Source organism: Pseudopipra pipra, chromosome 2 (genome assembly GCF_036250125.1).
Source record: "Pseudopipra pipra isolate bDixPip1 chromosome 2, bDixPip1.hap1, whole genome shotgun sequence".
NCBI classification, from domain to species: Eukaryota; Metazoa; Chordata; class Aves; order Passeriformes; family Pipridae; genus Pseudopipra; species Pseudopipra pipra.
The window spans coordinates 114,367,097-114,388,471 of record NC_087550.1 but is presented as its reverse complement, the minus strand read 5'-3'; the positions used below and the strand labels follow the sequence as shown (position 1 = coordinate 114,388,471).

At 43.4% G+C, this 21,375-nt stretch overlaps 2 protein-coding genes across 3 annotated transcripts in view; one reads left to right on the top strand and one right to left on the bottom strand.

Moving 5' to 3' along the window:
* The window catches only part of WDR4 (WD repeat domain 4), a 20,669-nt gene extending 8,951 nt beyond the window's left edge, over positions 1-11,718 (bottom strand). Inside the window, exons 1-7 of the mRNA XM_064646999.1 lie at positions 11,510-11,718; positions 10,158-10,217; positions 9,124-9,270; positions 6,700-6,856; positions 6,002-6,114; positions 3,258-3,318; positions 1,872-1,970 (exon numbers count right to left, since the gene is read on the bottom strand). Of these exons, the coding sequence (XP_064503069.1) occupies positions 1,872-1,970; positions 3,258-3,318; positions 6,002-6,114; positions 6,700-6,856; positions 9,124-9,270; positions 10,158-10,217; positions 11,510-11,682 (810 nt within the window). The 5' untranslated portion in view covers positions 11,683-11,718. The remainder of the gene's footprint in view (positions 1-1,871; positions 1,971-3,257; positions 3,319-6,001; positions 6,115-6,699; positions 6,857-9,123; positions 9,271-10,157; positions 10,218-11,509) is intronic.
* NDUFV3 (NADH:ubiquinone oxidoreductase subunit V3) lies at positions 11,715-21,375 on the top strand. 2 transcript variants are annotated; one of them, XM_064647000.1, is made up of 5 exons: positions 11,715-11,849; positions 11,962-12,031; positions 14,098-14,227; positions 15,952-16,823; positions 21,089-21,375. In XM_064647000.1, the coding sequence occupies exons 1-5, from the start codon at positions 11,799-11,801 to the stop codon at positions 21,253-21,255; spliced, it is 1,290 nt and encodes a 429-aa protein (XP_064503070.1). In that variant the 5' UTR covers positions 11,715-11,798; the 3' UTR covers positions 21,256-21,375. The 2 variants fall into 2 exon arrangements, with proteins under 2 accessions (XP_064503070.1, XP_064503071.1); XM_064647001.1 differs by lacking the exon at positions 14,098-14,227 and having other exon boundaries at positions 15,873-16,823.

Sequence of the window (21,375 nt, the reverse complement as noted above, 5' to 3'; positions counted from 1 at the left end):
AGGCAAGTATTATTAAACTGCAGTCAAGAGCCTTCAAAAACATTCTGAAAGAGTCAAAAAATATTTTTAAATCAATTCCTGCCTGCAGTAACTAAGTTTTTTGAAATTTGTTAGTTTATCTGATGCTACATTTATAGTCCATTACATAGCCTAATATTATTTTGATAAAATTGTAAGCAGTGAAGTTAAGATTCAGTGTGAGACCAAGCACTGTTAATTTACATGTAAGCCATCCTGCTAAATGCTAAGCCAGACTAAGCAACAAGGAGCATTTTTAAAATTAATCATTGGATTCCCCACTTCACAGCTAGTTGCTTACTAGTCCTCAGTGATCCTATAAACCTAGAAGGCAAAATATTTTAAAATAAAACCATTATTCCCTCCAAAAGAAGTGCCTTGCAATATTGCTGCAGACATGGATTGCATGGCTACCAAACCACATTGTTTCAACAAAGCACTCTTATTAGCTGCTCCCTGAGGCACTTATTTCCAGAAGGTTGTACATGGTAATTCTGTAGGTTTGCCTCACACTCAGTTCTCCCTTCCTCACTCAAATCCTGCTGCACCCAGACTATCAGTGGATACCAACTAGATGGGCTCATCACCTCATTTTGTAACCCCTGTTTTTTACTTGTGAAAAAACCCAGCAACAGCTTCTTCAAATATTTCAAGCACCAACATCAAGTTGGAATGAGCCAGAGGCCTTGTGAATGTGCATGACAGGTACCTGGCTGAGGTGTGCTTTAAAATACACTTTCAAGCTCAGGAGCAGGTTGAATTGTCCATATAGATACCACCCAGAATCCCTGCTAACAGGAACTCTGGGCCAAAATCAAAAGATTTCCAATATCTGAGCCTTGAAAGCTGTGATCCAAGTGGCTCCCAACTGTGTGGAGAGGCCAAGCACAACATACTTTGACTACTGAAACCACAACATAACACGAGGGAGGGAAGACAGAGCTTGTCAATTCAATTTCAGCTTGGACATGGATTCCACAGTGGATCTGTCTCAAAAGCCATGCATGGATACAGGCTTCCCATTACCTAACACCTGGGAAACAGCTGTGGTCTTCAGAGAAAGAAGTGTTTTTAGACATTCCCACGACAAACACACCCAGCAGGATGGGTGGTAACTCTTAAACAACCCAACAGGTTAGCAGCTGGTTTAGCACCATCCACACAGCAGGGACAGGGACTGGTGCTGTTTCACTGCTAACAGGTCTTATGACACACCACAGCACAAGAAAAAAGAAAACCAGAGATCAAACACAACCAGAACGACTGCTCACATCAGAGTAACACCTCAGATCACAGCAGCACCCCAAACTGTGTGTGTGACACCACTCAAGTACAGGCTGGAAGCTCAGGAGAGCTCCTGGGGTGTTCAGTTTTCATGTAAGACTCAGATTTTAATTTTGGACACTATCCAGCTGCAGAACAACCTAAAGGAACAAGCCCAGTTTTGACTCCACAGGGCAGTACTGCAGGTCACTGGTTACAAATATTACAAAGCTGCTTTTTTGCTCAGAAAAATTGCAACTTTAACACTTCACTTGAAATTTTAAGCATTTTAAAAAATGGGTGAATGTTTAGATCTTTCCAAGATATTGCCTGGCTAACATAGCACCTGTGTTTTTGGAAAAAAATTCAAGTGAAGGCTTTGTCCACCATGCAGAACTTGTATTTGGGAAGAATTACAAGCAGCTTCTTCTGGTCACTGCTTGGTACTTTTTATAAATGCACACAAGACACAGGAACGGATTTCAGGGACTTTCCTCCTTTCCCAAAATCCCAGGCTACTGTAACAGTTTTTAGGTCTCACATAAGTTCTAAACTCACTGACTGAAGGGAGACACTTTTAACAAAATTACCTGGTCAGTTTTGGCTGCCTCAGGCCCACAGATGCTGCTTAGCTGACAGCAGTGCACTTCTTCTCCACTTTTATACTCCCAGAGTCTCAGAGTTGAGTCCTGAACAGATGGAAGTGGACACAAGGCTATTACTAACAGCACCTCAGGCAAAGAAAAGCCACTCATGGCCTTCAGCTAAACCTTATTTCCCTGAAGAGCTCCCCACAGAAGCTGCTAAATAGTCACTTAGTTAAGACCTCAAATTGCAGATAAAGCATTTTAATTAACATAATTTTCCCCTCCATTCTAAATTATTCAATCATGCTAATTTTAATTCCCCTTTTGAAGTGGAAATTGGGTAGCTGGAGAAGTGCATTTCAAGTCTGTCTCCAATAGCACAGTAACACATGTGCTCAGCATTCTAATGGCAATTCTTTCAGGCTGCCCTTCTCTGCCCCCTGCTCTTGTTATCATCCAAATTCTCATTTGATTTAGTAACCTCCAGGAGAGAAGCTAAACACCTCTCTGGAAAAACAGAGTCATCAAAGGGCATTTGCTAACAATGAAATACAGTCGTGCACAGCACTAACACTAGAGCTGCTTAAATAATTAGAGGGACAAGAGCCTCAGGGAAGCAAATGCTAAGAATTATTATGATCTTCACATCTTCACAGAACACACTGTTTGTTTCCTATGCAGTTCTGGTAGTCTGGGAAACAAAAAATACCGTTTCCCTTCTTTTAGACCAACACCATCTACTTGCTCTGTGCAGGTCTGGCATGGCAGCAGGATGCCATCAATTTAGGAAAAGGGCTGGGGAGGGAAAGGAGGGAAAACTCCCTTCTTCAGTCCTCACCCAAGCACTGTGCAGCACTGCACTGCAACCTCTGCACAACATGCTCTGGATGAGGACATACTGACAAGAACATAATTCAGAGCGAGTCTCACAGGGGAAAGCACATGGGAGGGTGTAGAGAGGACAATTTCCTCATCTTAAACCTCAGAAAAATAATAATCTGTGATTCTAAATCGTTCATTCTCAAGACACTCATCATCATGGCAGGCTGGCACAAAACCCATTTGATTCAAAGTTCTTCAATGGCCCAATGCTTGAAGTCTGTCTGTGCTCCAAAGCAAGCATTCATGTTGAAGAAATACTCAGGACATTGATTTTGCCATCCCAGAGATGGTTTTTACTATAAGCACAGTAAAAGGCTCTTATATGTTCTACCAATAGAGTGGCTGAATACTGAACAGAAAGCCAAGAAAAGGAGGGAAGGAGAGAAGGCTGTGCTGTAAACTAGGAAAGATTATTCCAAATATCCCAAGGTACTTGGCCAAACCACTAGTCTAAAGTTTAAAAAAAAGAAAACAAAACACTGTTTTCAAAGAAATTGCAATACATACCCCAGAGGCTGACAACAGCAGATCAGGACAGTTGGGTATTACAAATATTTTGCTTACAAACCTAAGGGGAAAGCAGTCAAAAGTTGAACTTTCTTGCACGACACTGTGGTCTTTAAACACAGACAGTAAGAAAAACCACCAATTTTAAAAAGAACCTTAAAATAAACAAACAGACTTTCCACATCAAGATAATGAGGAGGAAGAACAAAACAGGTCTATGGTACTTAGTATATATGCACTACACAAACTACTGACTTTCTATTTAATAAAGAAATATATTTCCCCATCTGCACTCAGGGAATTCTACTGACTTCCTCCCTGCTGAGAACACTGTCATTTAGATCAAAAAATGCCAGTGGAGACAGATGTACTCAGGTAGCATGTTGCCCTTTCTCAGTTCATGATGCACATTAAAAACATTAACAGATTCTTTTAAAACACACCAGTGATGGTTTTAATACTGCTGTGTCTACCATGACTTGTCTTCAGTGAGTACTGAGGACCTGAACCTCTTGAGTTCATTATTATCTTAGAGCTCAGCAACCTAAAGCACAGTAACCTGAGCAGAACATGACCTGAGTAGAACAGTCTTGCTTTTGAAAACAAGCACAATTTTGAGGCCATGGAGTAAAAAAACAGAAGAGATTTGGTCACTGTAATACAAACTTTCATGTCAAAGCAGAAATGGCAGGTGCCTGCAGGCAAAATAGATCCAGCAAGAATCACTACGTGCCCCATGGAGAGGAAAAGATTCAGGACTGTGAAACAAGACAATCACAGCTGCTTTATGCAACCCTTTCTTATGCATTCCTAATTTAAATATTGATTTTTTAGATGTATTTCAATCATTTCACACTAAGTGCCTTTTCACTCTGCAACCACTGATGAACTCTGTGCAGACACAACAGCCCCCATTTAAAAGTGTCTTTCTGACCATCAAGTTCTACTCATAGAAAGTACAACTGTGTACACAGTAGGTGGAAACATCAGACATGGATCTGTAAATATGCTACAGACACCTGATCAAAGACTACTTGGATCGTTAACATTAGTTTTTTTCTTTTATACAATTCGACAAACTCAATTAAATTCTACAGCTTAATCTCCCAAATTATGTTATTAATATCAAACTCCCACTCCAAATTAATCTGTTTTAAATGCTCTATTCAAACACATTGGTGGGCCAGTTTAGATAGGTTGCTACCCATCACTCAAGCTTCCCAGTAACACACTTTGTTTAACTCCTGTTTTTGACAGAGTGAGTTGATTGCACCATGCTGCATCATCTTAGAATGTGAAGAATGTGAGTGGAAGGGTGTTGTTATCCTCAAATAACTCAGCAGCCAGACAAGCAGAATGACATGCCTTCTCCACCATGTGCAGGGGGAGGTATTCTCTGCTACCTGGTCAGTGTGGACTTCAAAATGTAGAAGTAGCCACACAAAAAAAAACAAAACCACTGCATGACCCACCTACCCTACTCAAAAACTCACAAAACCATGCAGAGCTGGAAGGCAAAGTCAAAAGCATTTGAAAATACCACAACTGATAGACATTTTAAGCAGCAAAATGTAAAAGAGAAAAGACTTAAAAGCTTATTTGCCTTTTCAGTCATGGGCAGGGACCCCTTCCTCTAGACCAGGTTGCTCAGAGCCCCATACAACTTAGCTTTGAACACTTCCAGGGATGGGGCATCCATAACCTCCCTGGGCAACCTATGCCAGGGCCTCACCACCCACTTTTTCCTAATATCTAAACTTACTCTTTCACTTTGAAGCCATTTCCCCTTGTCTTGTCACTCCAGGCTCTTATAAATAGTCTCCATCTTTCTTGTAGGCTCCCTTCCTTGAATATATTTCATGGGCTCATATTTCAGTCTCCAGCACACTACAGTCTACTGTCCAGGCAGGACCTCCAAGTCTGAGCTCTGCACTGAGATGCCATTAAATTAATTATCATATGCTTAGACCACAAAGACTTCCTAAGACTAAGGTAGGCTCCATCCTGAACTAACAAGCTCCAGGCTCTGGAGCCTCCTGTGGCCAGCAGGATTCTGCTCCTTTACTACAGGTGATTCTGCTCCTCTACTCTACTCTGGTGAGATCCCCAAGGAGTGCTGTGTCCAGCTCTGGAGTCCCCAGGTCCAAGAAAGATATGGAGCTGTTGGAAAAGGTCCAGAGGAGGCCACCAAAATGATCAATGGGCTGAAGCACCTCTGCTATGAAGACAGGCTGAGGGAATTGGGGGTTGTTCAGCCTGGAGAAGAGAAGGCTCTGGGGACACCTTACTCCAGCCTTCTAGCACCTAAACGGGGATTACAAAAAGGATGGGGACAGGTTTTTAGAAGGCCCTGCTGCAACAGGACAAGGGGTACTGGCTTTAAACTAAGAGCCTACATTCAGATTAGACACAAGAAAGGAATTTTTTTTACAATGAGGGTGGTGAAACACTGGAACAGGCTGCCCAGAGAGATGGTGGACGCCCCATCCCTGGAAACATTCCAGGCCAGGTTGGACAGGGCTCTGAGCAACCTGATCTAGTTGAAGATGTCCCTGCTTATTGCAGGGGGATTGGATTAGATCACTTTTAAAGGTGTCTTCCAACCCAGACCATTCAATGAGTCTATCTCAGACCAGGGTCTTGTTTAATATGATTTGAGGAGACAATTTCATACACTGAGGGTGGCTGAGGTGGATGTGCAGGGAAGAGCTGCACACAAGGACTTTTGCCCACAATGAACTCACTCTCTGTGTCCCATACAGTAGGATACAATACTGTAAGGAGCCTTTGTCAAGCTGACTCTGATCTTCTCATCTCTGTCTGCAGAGAGGATGTACTGGTCATCAGGACTCAGAGCCTGTTGGTAAAGGGAGAGTTTTAGTGCCCAGTAGTTCAAGGCTTGTAATTCTCCTTAACTAGGAAAACAGAAAAGCAGTAAACTATCTGTATCTGCTCACTCCAAAAGGCAGCTGAAAACACTAAGTCCCTCTTTTCCCCTGACAATATAGGCATAAATCTTTATGACAGTAATTTTCTCCCTCACTAAGACAAGTGATGTTGGTTTCCAAGTCCAGTAAAAGCCACTGTACAGGTGGAAATCCCACTGACACTAAAAAGAAACTTATCACATTGAAACAGCTCAACTGACATGACAGACTGGGTGAATTCCCATATATATTCCATCACCAAATCTTTTTCAACATTCCCAGAACAGATAACCCTTTTGATAAGCTTCTTTCCTTGCCAAACTTTGATGACACAAAGTCAAGTGAGAAGTAATCCAGTCCACACACATTATATTAAAAAAAATCCCTCATAAATCTGGGACAAAAAAACCAATCCCTCATAAATCTGGGACAAAAGCAACAATCCCTCATAAATCTGGGACAAACACAAGCAGGAATGCAGATTTGTACAGTAGATACACAATGCACACACTCACCACATCCAACAGCAGAGACACATGACCCAGCTCAAGTTTTCCATCTGCCTGAGGTTCTGTTATTGAGTAAGAATAAACATCACCAGACTTGTCTGCAACGAAAATCTTATCCTCTGCAGCTGTAATAACCAGGGCTGTGCATCTCCTGTTCACAAACCTGAAAGAAAAATGGCACACCTTGAACAGCTCTGGAGGACAGATTCAGCAAGTCTGAAAGTAAAACACACCGAGAGACTGCACAAAAAAACCCCTCTCAAATGCAACATTCTCGAAATGGCAGTAATGAGAATAACATTATGGGGCCAAAATAGCTCTTTTGAGAACTAGTGAATGTCTGAACTATGTAATAGCAAACACCTGGGGGGGAGAAAAAAAAAAGGAGATCATTAAAAGCTGCATGACTGCATTTTGCTTTGGTACCTACTCAACTGAGCACTTGGCCTAGGCAGCATGCCAAGATTCTAAAGAAGGCCAGTGATCTTTCTTGCACTCTCCATAACAAAAATACAAGTTAAACATGCAGAAAAGACAAGGTAGGATTTGTCCTTTGGAGTAACACGTTTAAAAACTGGGTAGAAACTACTTTTCCAGTCCCCACTTTGTGCTGTGAAAAGAAGCCCTTCCTCACAGCCTGAGTCAGAGAGACACAGTCTCAGGGCACCTTGTCCAGGCAAAGCCCTGAACTTGAACTCTGACTTTCCCTCATCATCTGCCAGCATCCTACAGTTCCAGTTGCCAGTGTAGCAGGTAACAGTTTTCTTACAACTACTCAGGTAAATGTAAGGACTATATATGCCAGAAAACTTATGTCCTGTTTGTTAACACAGGCCTGGGGACACCAAGGATCATGTGGAATGGACATTTATATTCACCCACTCTGAAATTCAGTGGCCATCTGGAAGCAAAAAACCAATATACTACACTTCAGGTAGGAAGACAGAAATTCTAATCGTTTTTAGGGGCTGTTTAAAGGAACAGCACAACAATAGGAATTGTATAGGACAAGAATGCCTACTAACACACTGCAGGCCAGGCAACACAGTTCCAAAACAGGTTACCTTGCCAACAAGAATAAGTCTTGCTCCAAATTCATTGTTCTACTCGGGATCTTAAGCACAAAGATTCAAAAGTTCCCCTTTGTCTGAAATGAGCTGACTACAAAAGGCAGCACCACACGAAACTTATACAGCTTGCCACAAAACACAGATATAATTAAAGAGCTCAATTTTGGCATTCCTTTATCCATGCAGACAGTCTTTAGTCTGTTTCCCAGTTTCCTAATAGGAGGTAATGACGTCCCCAAAAAAATCCAGCTGTGGTCCTAGTTGACCTTTTAGCAGAAACTAAAACACCAAACAATTATCCAAGGGCACGTTACAGGCAAGACACACAAGGCAGGGCAGCAGGGAAGGCAGAACACAGAATGAACAGTTTTGCCATTTCTGGCTTTGTCACAGAATCACAGAATATCCTGAGCTGGATGGGACCCACAAGGATCATCGAAGTCCTACCCCTGACCCTGCACTTTGAGCTCTGTCAGCCTTGGTGCTGTGACCACTACCCTGGGGAGCCTGTTCCAGTGCCCAGCTACCCTCTAGGGGAAGAATCTTTTCCTAATATCCAACCTAAACCTCCTTGACACAGCTTCATGCCGTGATTACTTCCTCACTCCAACACTGTTTAACCCACCAAAGGTCCATCCTGTACCCTACATACACAGCCAAGCTACAGACATTCCATTTTGGTTTGCAACTGGAACCTCACATTTGTCAGAGACCACCAAAAGCAGAGTTGTCACAAGCTCAGCTACTTTCTCAGAAAGCCCTTCCTGGTCCTTTTTTTTCTTTTGTACAGACAATTGTCACAAGCAGCAGCAGAAAACTTGTAACTGGAGGACCTCTGGTGGACAGCTGCGGGCTGTTTCCTCAAGAGGAATGTACAGAAGGAAAACAGCTGCAGCACCTCTAAAGAAGTGCTTTAAAAAAAAGTCACAAACTCCCCAAAACATCTTCTCCTCCAAATCAAAACAGACAATGCACTCACTGAACTGCTCAGCATCACTATTACAGACCCCAATCTTAAGTGTTCACTAGGAGTGGGTAAAGTTTCAGTTCTTAAAGACATAAATAACTGTCTTTTGGAATAAGAAAAGAGATTATTCTTCCTTGGCCAATGATATAAATATCTGCAGTCTCACTCTTGGTGTGGTGCAGACCATGCATCATTTCTTAACAAATATCTCTGAAGTCCCAAAAACATTAAATTCTTTTGAGCAAGGGAAAACAAACAAAAAAACCCAAACAACAACAACAACAACAAAAAGCTTAGTGATAACAAATATCAACATACCAAGTACTCCTATTTCAGAACTCTGAATCAATCAGCCATAACTCCAAAGTGATATGCAACATCCTGCTGCCTTACCTGACGCTAACACATTCCCAGGAAGGCTTTGTCTGGAACAGGATCAGACGTTTGTTGTCATCTGTCAAGGCAAAATAATCCCCTGATGGGGAGAAGGCAAAAGCCAGGATGTCATCAGTTCCTTTATCTGTTGCTTTTCCATCCTGCCTAATAGAGAGAAGGGGAATAGTTCACAACAAGAGACACTAAAGTCCTTGAGAAGGTTGTTCTTACACCACCACGAAGGCTCGTGAAGAACAAGCAAAACCCTAAAAAGTTTTATTTATGCTTAAGAGGTTCAGCCAATTTGAACATTAATACAAAGAAAAAAGCCAAGGAAAAGAAAACTGATATAAAGTCTAAGCCTTGCCTGAATACTTGCTTTAACAAACAAACAAATCACACTAGAGTTTGTGCTTTCAGAGCTTGATTCAAAGTTAGGTGAAATCAGTAAAACTGGCTACAGGTAAAACAATGTCCACTGGTTGAATTTAAACTAAGAAAAATACTTTTTTCAGTTTTGAACTCTCATGACTTAGAGAATGGACCTGAAGGAGAAGTTATGTAATTGGTTTGTGGGGTCTTTTTTTTGTCTTAGATGATATAATAAAAAATGCAGCATTTTTACATAAATGTCTTGAATGAGAACAATCACTGAGATTCATTTACTACAGAATCACAGAATGGTTTGGGTTGGAAGGGACCTTAAAGATTATCTCATTCCAACTCCCCTGCCATTTGGACAGGGAAACTCTTCATTAGACCAGGTTGCTCAGAGCCCCATCCAGCCTGGCCTTGAACACTTCCAGGGATGGGGCATCCACAGCTTCCCTGTACTACTGGTGTTTCTCTAAAAAAGAAAAAGGAGTACAGTGACACCTCTGGAATGAAACAAAGAAAAACATACACACAAACCCATCAGGGTTAGCAAAACCAACCCATCACCTGGCTCAAGGAGTCATCCTGTGATTCTTTTATTGCCTTCGCTGCCACACCACCTCAGGAGGAGATGCCCCCTCCAGGAACACAGAGACTGCCAGAGCAGATTTCCTCACCCTTTATCTCCCAAGGTCTTCTCCGCGCTGACACAATCGTACACGAAGAGACTCTCACCACTGCAAAATAAAAACCAGACTAAACCCACCGGGACTAGAACAACCATGAGCTTAACTACGAAGGGTGGCAACTCTTTTGGAACATGCTCTTATTTCATGGTTACTTGCACAGCTGACCCCCATCTTGAGGGACAACCTCTGCCCAAGGGGGCTCCCAGAGTGCTGCAGATGTGGCCAAAGCTTAAAACCTTGGATTGCACACAGATGCCAAAAAAGAAATCGTCATCTGCTGGCAAAGTAACCCTGTATTTTACATATATTTCACTTGTGTCAGACTTGACGTATCTGTCAGCAGCATTCACCCAGTCACAGAATCATAGAATTGTCAGGTTTGGAAGGGACCTCTGGAGATCATCCAGTCCAAGGCAGGGTCACCTGGAGCAGGTGACACAGGAACTCCTCCAGGTGGGTTTGGAATGTCTCCAGAGAGGGAGACTCCACGTCCTCCCTGCGTTGCTGGCCCAGTGCTCTGCCACCCTCAAGGTACAGAAGTTCATCCTCATGTTGAGGTGGAACTTCTTGTGTTTTATTTTATGGCCGTTGCTCCTTGTCCTGTCATTGGGCACCACAGAAAAGAGCCTGGTACCATCCTCCGACACCCACCTTGGAGGTATTTATGTGCATCTTACTCACAGACATCAAATACACAGTTATTTTATATGTGACTCTTGTGGATGGTCCCTTGCAGGGCCAGGAGCTGGACTGGATGATCCTTGTGGGTGCCTTCCAACTCAGCATATTCTGTGAGATATATGTATATATACACACATACATATCAACATACTCTCTATATAATTGTGTATTATATATATATTATATACATTTATAGTTTTAAATAAAAGCTATATGTTACATACGTTATATGTGTGTGTATATATTATATAACTGCATATTATTATATGATCTGCTGCATATGTTGTATACATTTATCACTATATACATAATCTATGTTATATGCATACATGTATATGTTATATATATGTATATGTGTACACGTATATAAATGTGCACATTTATGTGTGTATATATATATATGTATGTACGTAACACATATATAATCAATATGTTACGTACAGTCGTTCACACAGCAGTGACCGGCACCTGGTGGAGGAAAACCGTGAAAGTATAAAAGGTTTAAAAGCCAGGTCTCTGTAGCAGAAAACGCCGACAAGAAGCGCGGAAAAGCCACAAAAAGCAGCGCGGGCAGCGGCTCTGGGGCTCTCCCCTCACCTCCCACCGCAGGGCACACGCGCGGCCGGACAGGCCCCGCCGCAAACCCGTCCAGCACTGACCCGGGCTCCCCACACCGCGCCGCCAGCAGCCGCCCCCCGCCGCTGGCCACCATCACGGCCCCGCGGAGCGCCAGGGCCGGGCGGGCCGCGGGGCTGCGACCTCCGCCGGTGCCTCCATCGACGCCTCCATCGCCGGTGGCTCCTTCTCCCTCTCCTCCCTCAGCGCCCGCCATGCGCCCGCGCCGCCGCGCATGCCTTGACGTCACCGCGCCGCGCACCGACGTCACCCCGCGCCGGCCCCGCCCACCGCCGGGGGGGGGGCGGAGCCGCCGTGAGGGGCCCGGGCAAGATGGCGGCGGCCGCGGCGCTGAGGGGCGGTGGGAGGGCGGCGACGCGCCAGGTACAGCGGGTCCTCAGCGCAGTTCCTTCCCCCCCCTCCCCCGAACCCAAATCCACTCAATTCGGGGCATTTCGTCCCGCTTTCTTAATTCTTCTTGTATTGCGGCCTGCAGGTGTTGCAGCTGGAGGCGCGCGGGCTCTGCACGAAGCCAAATAAACAAAGCGGGACGCCGTCAAAAAAGAGTAAGAGGGTTCTTTTGATTCCGAGTGGTATCGGGGTGTCAGTAAAAGGGATAGGTGAAGAGAGGTTGAGGATGGTCGCGTCTCGAGAGAGGTGGGTAAGCTGGGAAATCCAATGAGTGGAAGGTCATCGCCATGTAAACGAGGGTTTCTGATAAAATGTACAATATAGTAAAAGTAAATGTAAAAGTACAGTACAGTAAAAAGTAAAAAGTACAGTAGAAGTAAAGGTCTCGTAGGAACGTGGCTATGTGGGATGTATTTCTACTTATAGGCCATATATGTGTATTTTTTATAAATAATATAAATGCATATATATTTATATTTGTGATTTTGACAACTTCTTTCGTGTTTGCCTTCACCGTAATACTCAAGGCCAGGCTGGGTGGGGCAATGTCAAACTGTGTGACGTGTTCAAGGGGGAATGGCCTCAAACTGACAGAGAGGAGGTTTAGATTAGATATTTGGGAGAAATTATTTACTGTGAGGGTGGAGAGGCCCTGGCACAGGTTGCCCAGAGAAGCTGTGGCTGTCTCTGGATCCCTGGAAGCGTCCAAGGCCAGGTTGGAGCAACCTGGGATAGTGGAAGGTGTCCCTGCCCATGGCAGGGAGTTGGAACTGGATGACCTTTAAGGTCCTTTCCAACCCAAACCATTCTATAATTTTGTAATACATTAACTGCTGTGATGCCTGACCAGACTTAAGCAGAGATTTAATTACATTTGTCTTAATATAAAGAAGCTTTGCAAGCTGCCTGAAATTTGATGGAAAAGAATGTACCAAGTCACTCTTTTTAATGAGGTGCAGAATTTAGTTTTCGACTTTAGATGTTTGCCCTTGTCCTTTGAAGTGTTTGGATTATCTGGGTTAAAAGGCAGCAGGTTGAGAAGCTGCCACAGCCCTGATGTGTTAAATTTCGTTGTAATGCTTCCTGCCCCATAGGTTTTCCAAGCAGGGCAATGCCTGAACCTGGGTTTGAGTGCTGCACTGCACTCAAATTCAGGAGTTTTTGAGCCCCTTTTGTCCCTGGCCAAAGTCAAAACAGGAATACAAATTTCAGACAAGGGTATCTTGTACAAAATGCTGGTTTTAAGTGGAGATGCACTGTTTCAGTGAGGATTCCTGTCTCAAATTACAGATTCAGGGACTTTAACAGCAAAGCTTCATGGAGCCATAGGTAGGAGTGGCCAGGCTTGTTGGCTGCTGTTGAAAGGATCACTGAAAGAGTTGAATGCATCCTCTTCTGGCATCCTCTTAAAAGCAAATAAAAGCTTGGCTGTTCCATTAAGAAAGTCTTCACTGCATAGATTGAGATAACCTTAATTGAACAGCAAATTGTTTTTTATTAGAATTTATTTTTTTGCATTAAGTGTATTTAAGATGTACCTCAGTATCAGCTTCTGGATTCGCTGTCCTGCAGCTCCGATTTGTGTCAGGAGACTTTTTAGGCCTCCTCTTCCAGCTGCTTCCCCTGCAATTACTTCAGGTTAATTAAGATGGAAAGGATTCAGCTGCCTTTTCCAGGTTCTGGCTGGAACAGGATGTGCAAATTGTCCCTGCTTGGATAAAATGGTCAGGTTCACATACAGAGTCAATGAAGGGAAATAGACCTGTCATTTCTGCCTGTCACCTCTCCAAGTGAGAACGTGCTTTAAACACATTCTGGTGACAATGCTGATGTTAGAGGCATCAGGAAGAATGCATCTGGGAATGATATTCCTGTTGCTGAGTTGGATATGTTGTTCTTCTGGCAAAGTGGTGCAAATACAGACCAGCTGGTGCAAAGTTTGGAGTACATGTTTCAGCTTTTAATCATAAAGTCTGTGTTTTTCACATATCCAAGCTTAAGTGTTTAAAGTACTTTCACAGTAGCACCTACTGTTAATAGGCAAGTTGAGTGTCACCTGCCTTCTTGGTTTCTTAGGGTGTTTTAACATTAATAATTCTTCAGCTTTTGCTCAGCTTACCCTTGTCTGCCCTCCCTTTGGCCAGTCTTGTGTTAGTTTGGTCTCCCTGTTTGCTTCCTTGAAGAACTCTTCAATCCTGAGTGATGTTTCCTCACGTGTTAGTTCCTCCAGGCTGCTGTTTGGCTGGGTCAGGCTGTGCAGGGAGTCAGACCTCTTCCAAAGGTGGCTTCCCATCCTCCTGCTTCCCTCTGCTCTTCCTTCCTGCCCTGCACCTTCCAGCTGACAGAGAGAAGTATGTGCTTGCAATTATTCCAAATATTAACTGTAGAGTAAACTTCATTTGTATTTCATTATGATAAAGCCTCTTATTTCTTTCTTGAATACTTTGCTTTTAATTTCATGTGTTTGTCTTTTCTGTGGTGTTTTCATTTGGACATTGCTGAAGACTTGCTTCTATTCAGAACTATGTGGTAATAACTCCTTGAGTCACACAAGGTATTACTGTAAAATACTAGTGAGGGGAAAACTGCATGTGTTTTATGGTCTTACAAAGTAGATCCGAGTTTCCAAACTGTGCAGATAAATCTGCATAACGGGCTGGAAATCTGTTGGATTACTCTGCTGGTTGGAAGTGGTGCAATTCATAATGGAGTTGGCTTCACTACAGCCAATCTCAGCCATAGTGAACCTTCTCAGTGTGGTCCCAGTCCTCTGTACTCCTGTTTTCTATAACCACAACAGTATTTGCTGTTGCTCAGCCTGTTGAGGATGATATTGGCACAAGCATCCAAGGGGGATTGGGTACTCTTTTGGAAGGGCCCAAAAATTGCTCCTTTCTCTTCTCCTTGTCTGGAGAATTTAGCTTACTGCAAATATCCATGAGAGAGGAGAGAGAGAGAGAGAGAGGCAAACAGCCACAGCCAGGTGGGCGTCAGTCTCTTCTTCCAGGAACCAGCAGTAGGACAAGAAGGCATGGCCTTTAGCTGTGCCAGGGGAGGTTTAGGTTGAATATTAGGAAGAAATTTTTTACAGAGATGGTAATCACACATTGGAATGGGCTGCCCGGGGAGGGGGTGGATTCACCATCCCTGGAGGTTTTTAAGATGAGACTGGATGTGGCATCAGTGCCATGGGCTGGGAACCACGGTGGGGTTGGATCAAGGGTTGGACTTGACGATCTCAGAGGTCTTTTCCAACCCGGTTGATTCTATGATTCTATGAAACATGAAGCATCAGGAGATCTTCTAAGTCTTGTTTTACAAAGAGGTCTCAAATCAAAAATATGAAGTGAAGCCTGGAGGAGATTAAAGTCTCTTGGGGAAATAATGTTAAGCCATGGAGACACAATTCAGTTGGCAGGTCATGTGGGCAATGAACAATTAATATTGTCATGTATGTCCTCAGGTATCTCTTATTCCAGTACTTTGCCTTTTGGGAGTCCTCCCTCCCATCTGCTTCCAGGGTAACTATTGCCAGCAGCTGTTGCTGTGTCTCTTTACTGTGGTTTCTGCTTTGCTGCCTTGTTCACATACAAGTTTTGTCTCTGCAGCAGTGTATTTGAAGTGCTTGGCTAACCACCCATCTTAACACTCACCTGAGGTAGGGAGGTGTCTGCAAAACGCTTCAGTGATGCAGAGCTGAAGCACAGGGAAAACCAGCTCTTGGAGGGGTCTGGCAAAGGAAGGAACATAAGGATTTATCCCATGAGTTTCAGCCTTGCAGCAGCAAAAACTGTTAAGTGCTACTAGAACTCCAGCTTCTTTAACTTAGAATGTCTTAAACTTCCTGCTTCGCAGTGCCTGTATTTAGTATAACAGTTCCTTTCAGTTTATTTTTGTGCCAGATTGTCTTGGAAAGTTTGGGTTGTGTGACTGAGATCAGTGAGTAACAGCGGTGTGGGATATAATGATGATAATCCTCTTTATGCCGTTTCCCAGATGTAGTGGCACCACAGGGAAGCACCAAGCTGCTTGCCACCAAGGCACCAGGTGAATTTCCTAAAATGTTGTCTTCTAGCTCTCTCCTGCTGTCCACAGACAAAGATGAGAGCATATCTAGTACCAGCCTCGAGGAAGCTTCAAAACCTGCTGAAGACACGAGGAGGTTCATGTCAAGAAAAACTGTGGTTTCATTTCCTCAGCGAGGAGTTGTTTCCTCCCCTGAGGAGGAAAAGCTCACTGCACCTGCAACAGGAGGCTTGAGGAAAGAGTTAGTCGAGGAACAGACTTCGTCCTCATCCAGCTCAGAGTCAGATTCTAGCTCAGATTCTGAGGAAGAAAATGAGGATTCAGGAGTTGCTGTTAAAACTAAAGTTGAGTTTCCTAAGCGAGATCCCATCTTTTCTGAGAACATAGCAGTAAAGGCATCAATGCTAGCAAAAGAGAATTTGTTCCAGAAATCCCACAAAGAGTATGGACTTAAGAAGCTGTCACGCCAACCAGAAATAATTGTATCTCCTGTAAAGCAGGTCAAATTTTCTAAAAAATCAGTCAGCCAGGAAACATCAAAATCAAAAGCAAGAGACCCCAAAGTAAAATCCGCTCCAGAAGCAGCAGATTGGCAGAAGTTGGTCTTAAAACCAGCTGTGGTGAGAAGCCAAGACCTGACCGGTGTCGCTCATAAATCTGATTGTTTGGGGGAAAAGTCCATCGGAACCCAAGTAGCAGCAATTCAGCTGAAAACTTCAGCAGCTACACGGGAAGACAAAGAGCAAAAACTGGTATCCAGAGGAGAGAAGAAAAAGGTGAAGGAGGCACAGGAGTCAGAAGCAAAAGAAGTAACTGTGGAAGAGACTTCTGGAAGCACAGGGTTGGTGATGGGCACCACGGCAAAGGAGGAGACTATTCAGGAAGCAGGAGTCCAGGCTGGAGAAAGCAGCACAACAGAGGGTACAGCTTTAAATTGTTTGAACTGTATTGATTCATCTGGGCTAGGGTTTGACTTTTTTAAAGGGTTTCCACATCTTCTCTGATCTTTATGCTGAAGCTGACAGTGTGGCAGTGACTTTCTGGAAGATAAATTGTTGTTCATTGCTAATTGTTATAAGCTGTCAGTAATGCTCAGTTTCCAGCTATGTTGTGAAAGGAAGTGGTTTCATTTCTCTGTATTTATAGTTTCATAAACCAGTTACTTATAAAATGAAAACAAGATTGTTTCCACTGTGAGCAAAATCATGGGTTTTATATGACAAAATTTTTTTTCACTTTTATTTTTTCTCAGAAGTATTTGTCTCTTGACCTGAATTTGAGGCCATCTGAGTGTTGCTTAAACTCTGCTGTCTTTCTGGTTTTGTTTTGGGTTTTTTTGCATTAGGCTTTGGGGGTTTTTTTCAGTCTTTCAGTGTTTCAGATTCCAGTAGACTTCAGGAAATCATAGCATAATGCCAGAAACAGGTGTTGATTCTGAGACTGGAAGGTTGTAAGTAACTAGTGTGGAAGCAGTGAGTTAACTTTTGTAGTGAGTTGGGAGGAGACAGCAGTATGTTTTTAGGAAAGACCATCATGCATCATATAATCATCTCCTTAGCTTTGCTTCCCTACCTAATTTACCCTTCTTATTTACTGCCATCCTGTTAACCTACCTCATTTTGTGTTTTTCAGTAGCAGATGCCCCTCCTTCCTGATCTGTCACAGTCACCATTCCTGCCCTTCAACTTAGGCAGTATATAAATACCATTCTTAAACCCCCCCTTCTCGCTGCTACTTTGAATTGAAGAATTTGCCTACTTGGAATAAAAGCAGCATAATTGTAAAGCTGCTGTATATCATCCTTCAAGTGATATCCCTGAGGGAAAGGCCCTGGGGGTCCAGGGGAACAGCAAGTTGAACGAGAGCCAGGAATGTGCCCTCTCAGCAAAGGCCACCAAGGGTGACCTGGGTTGTGTTGGGACTGTGGCTGAGGGAGCTGCAGCCCCTTCTTGGTGAGGGGCACCTGGGGTGGTGTGTCCAGTCTGGGGCTCCCCAGCACAAGGGAGATGTGGAGCTGCTGGATGGAGTCCAGCAAAGTGCCACTGAAATGATGAAAGGACTGAAGTGTCTCTCCTGTGAGGAAGGGGGAGATCTGAGAGATCTGGGACTGTTCAGCCCAGAAAAGAGAAGGTCCAGACAGAATATCATCAATGTGTAAATACCTGAAGGGAGAGTGCAAAGAAGGCAGAGATAAAGCTGTTCAGTTTGTACACAGTGATGGGACAAGAGACAGTGGGTACAAACTGAAACAGGGTTTTGCCTGAACATCACTAAACACTTTCTTTTTACTGTGAGAGTGGTAGGACTCTGGGGCACAGGTTGCCCAGAGAGGTGAGAGACTCTCCATCCTTGGAGACACTCAAAAGCTGTCTGAATGTGGTCCTGGGCATCCTGCTCTAGGCTAAGCCTGCCTGAGAATTTGGGGTTGGACCAGATGACCTCCAGAGGTGTCTTCCAGTTTCAACCATTCTGTGACTGAAGTGTCTAACCAGGTTATGTGACAAATAATTGCTTTTGTACATCAGTTCCCAGGAGATAGTGCTGAGTAAAAGACCTGCCTTCTGTTTTGAGATGTTAGTTGGCTCTTAATTTGATTTCTTTGCTTACCTTCTTCCCTGATGGCAGGAAACAACTGGATGTGGCACTCAGTGCTCTGGTCCTGTTGACAAGGTGGTGATCAGTATAAAGTCGGACTTGATGATCTCAGAGGTCTTTTCCAACCAAAATGATTCTGTGATTCAAATAATAAAATGCAGCACTGTTTGCAAGTGATATTTTAATTTGCTTGTTCCTCCTTGCAGCCAGCAGCAGAAACTTTCTTTAAAAAAAAAAATTGGGAAGGGCTATTTGGATTTATCTACATATGATGCTTTTCTCCCCGTTCATCCACAGTGGAATTCTAGATTCTCAAGCATCTTTTTTTTTAATTCCACGTTGAAAGAAATACAAAGACACAAATAATGAGTTCAGTTAACTTCAAGTAAGGGAGGACTTGGTCTTAAAATGTGCTACTGATTAAAAGTGCAGGTTATGACACATCGCAGATCTATGAAACAGCCTCCTCTACTCTGATGCTGTAAATCCAGAGTAAGGTTAGGCCCACATGACAAACTTTTCCTGCAGATTTGTATCAACAGGGCAATAATCCCACTGTGCCTCAGACCCATCATCACCACTGCACCAGCAAAACCTTTTTGGGTAGGACTGGCTTTGCTAAAAAAGGCACTTTTGCTGTTGAGCTTTTCCTGCTTTGTGAAGGTGGTCAGGCTGTGGCAACGGGGAAGTTTCTGCTGGGTAGTGCCAGGGGAGTGTCTGCAGTGGCTGTAGGAGAGCTGGAGGTTGGTACAGGCAAGGTCTGTACTGCTGGTGGGATGTCTGTGGGTGCCAGAGGGGTCCCAGCTCAAATCCAGCTACACTGTGTTCAAAAACAGCACTGTTGTCTCCAGATATATCCAGTTCTCTCTTCCTTCTTTGAGAACAGCTTCTGCTTTTCCGTGTTTAATGTTCACAGCTCACAATACTGCCTGTAACTCGTGCTTCTGTCCCGTCCATGTGTTCGTTTGCTCATCTCCAAACTCTGCAGCAGGCACAGGGAAGGCATACAAGGAATTTTTCTCATTACAAACCTGGATGCTCAGGTGATGTCATCCCTTTGTAGAGCAGTCAGCAAAAACTGCTGACTTGAACTGCTGAGTAAGTAGCAAAGTAGTAGCGTGGTAACTCAGAAATGTGCCTGTGATTCATTTCGGAAGAACAGCCTGTGAAGTGCTTTGCTCTTTAAGAGACAAAGCAGAGAGGAAGACTGAAGTGCGGGGAGGATGAACTCGGGAATAAATTTTGCCTTTTAGGAGCTAAGTACAGTGTATTTGGGCAGGAAAAATGAGACTCCATCTGCTTTTCTTCCTGAGCATCTGCCTCTTGATTTGGAACAACTGTCTCTCGCAGGTTGAACGTACACTTGCCTACGCTTGCCTGTTCTTGGGGCTATTTGCAGCAAAGACTTCATCTGGCTTTTCTCTCTGCAGTGCTGTCTCCTGTGAGCTGGCTCAGTAGGAGCTGAGCAGCAGGCACAGGGATATTTCCTGTCACAGGCTTTGAAACCATGGCTTACTACGTTGGGATTTATAAGCGAGTCTTGCTAAATGTTATGGATTCTGCTCTTAATCTTATCACTTTACACTGCAATAATTATGTCATAAGCAAAGGGAAACCCTGGTGTTCAGTTGCTCAAGTTCTTGTATTTTTATTATGGATGGACACATTACAAAAAGAGCTTTATACAATCTAACCTAAGCCACCACATACAAATTTATTGGTGAAGCTTTTCACTAGATTGTGTGTCTTGCCTACTGTTAAAACTCTGGGTATATGAGAATAAATTATTGTTGGGAAGTAAAGTTTTATTTCTTGCAATTTCCTTGGTTGTAAAATCAGCCTACACCAGGAACCTTTTATGTAAATGATTCTGTTCCCATTTGCACAATAGTCTAAAAGCATAAGAATTAATGTTGGCTTTAACATGAAGTAAGGAGTTCTAAATAACTTTATTGGGTTATTCTTTTATGAAGAAGAGCTGATACAAAGTTTAGGAGAAAGGAAATTCACATCAAAGGCCCTTGATGTATCACTGTTTGGTATAACCACATTTGAAATTAAACTGTGGAGATCTTGCTAATTCCCTCACTTTTCCTCATGGAAAAAGTTCAATCTGTAGAGTAGCTCTAATGGCTTTATCTCGTGGTCTGGAGTGATGATAAATCATTTGTACTGCTCCTTGCCTCTCCTGGCTTGCTGAGAATGTCACCTACTGTTCTGGCTGGAGTGAAAACCAAGGCAACGATGGAAAAAGCCAGGAAATGCAGACATATGCCTTCAAAAGATAAATGAAATGTTCTGCCCTGTCCACCCCCAGCATTAGGTGGTAGTTTGGGTTTTAAGACCTTGCTGTATTAGATGCCTTGTACTGATTCCTGTTCCCCACTGCACATTAATGTGCTGCTTTAGGACCAGACAAGGAACCAGCAGAACTCAGTAAATTCTCCTTTTGTTGTAGTTGCTGACTGTTTTTTCTTTTAAAAGTTGGCTGGCTGAGGGATCTGGCAGTGTAAGAAGGCTGACTTGTGCTTAAGAACATTGTCCTCTGGTGTGGCATCCTTATAGTCACCAGTTACTGTTTGTTTTCACAGAGACCGCAGCACTTGGTGAGCCTGCTCCGGAGGAGATGGATAATTCCACCTACAAGAACCTTCAGCACCACGAGTATCACACTTACACCTTTGCTGATTATATTACTGTTCTCTCAAAGTTCAGGCAGCCTCAGCCATCTTCTGGAAGACCATCACCAAGGCACTGAAAGAACCACGTTTAAAGCAAATGCCCAGGCAGAATGATGAATTGTTCTATTTAGCACTGTTGCTTCATCTGTATAATATAAATCAGATAATAGATAATAAATAAATGCATAACAACTTGG

What these genes read in the sequence shown, in the direction of transcription:
- NDUFV3 (XM_064647000.1), top strand. Translation starts at nt 11,799, where the DNA reads ATGGCGGCGGCCGCGGCGCTGAGGGGCGGTGGGAGGGCGGCGACGCGC. An exon ending in GGAGGGCGGCGACGCGCCAG is followed by an intron (nt 11,850 to 11,961) that starts GTACAGCGGGTC and finishes TGCGGCCTGCAG; the next exon opens with GTGTTGCAGCTGGAGGCGCG. An exon ending in AGAAAGCAGCACAACAGAGG is followed by an intron (nt 16,824 to 21,088) that starts GTACAGCTTTAA and finishes TTGTTTTCACAG; the next exon opens with AGACCGCAGCACTTGGTGAG.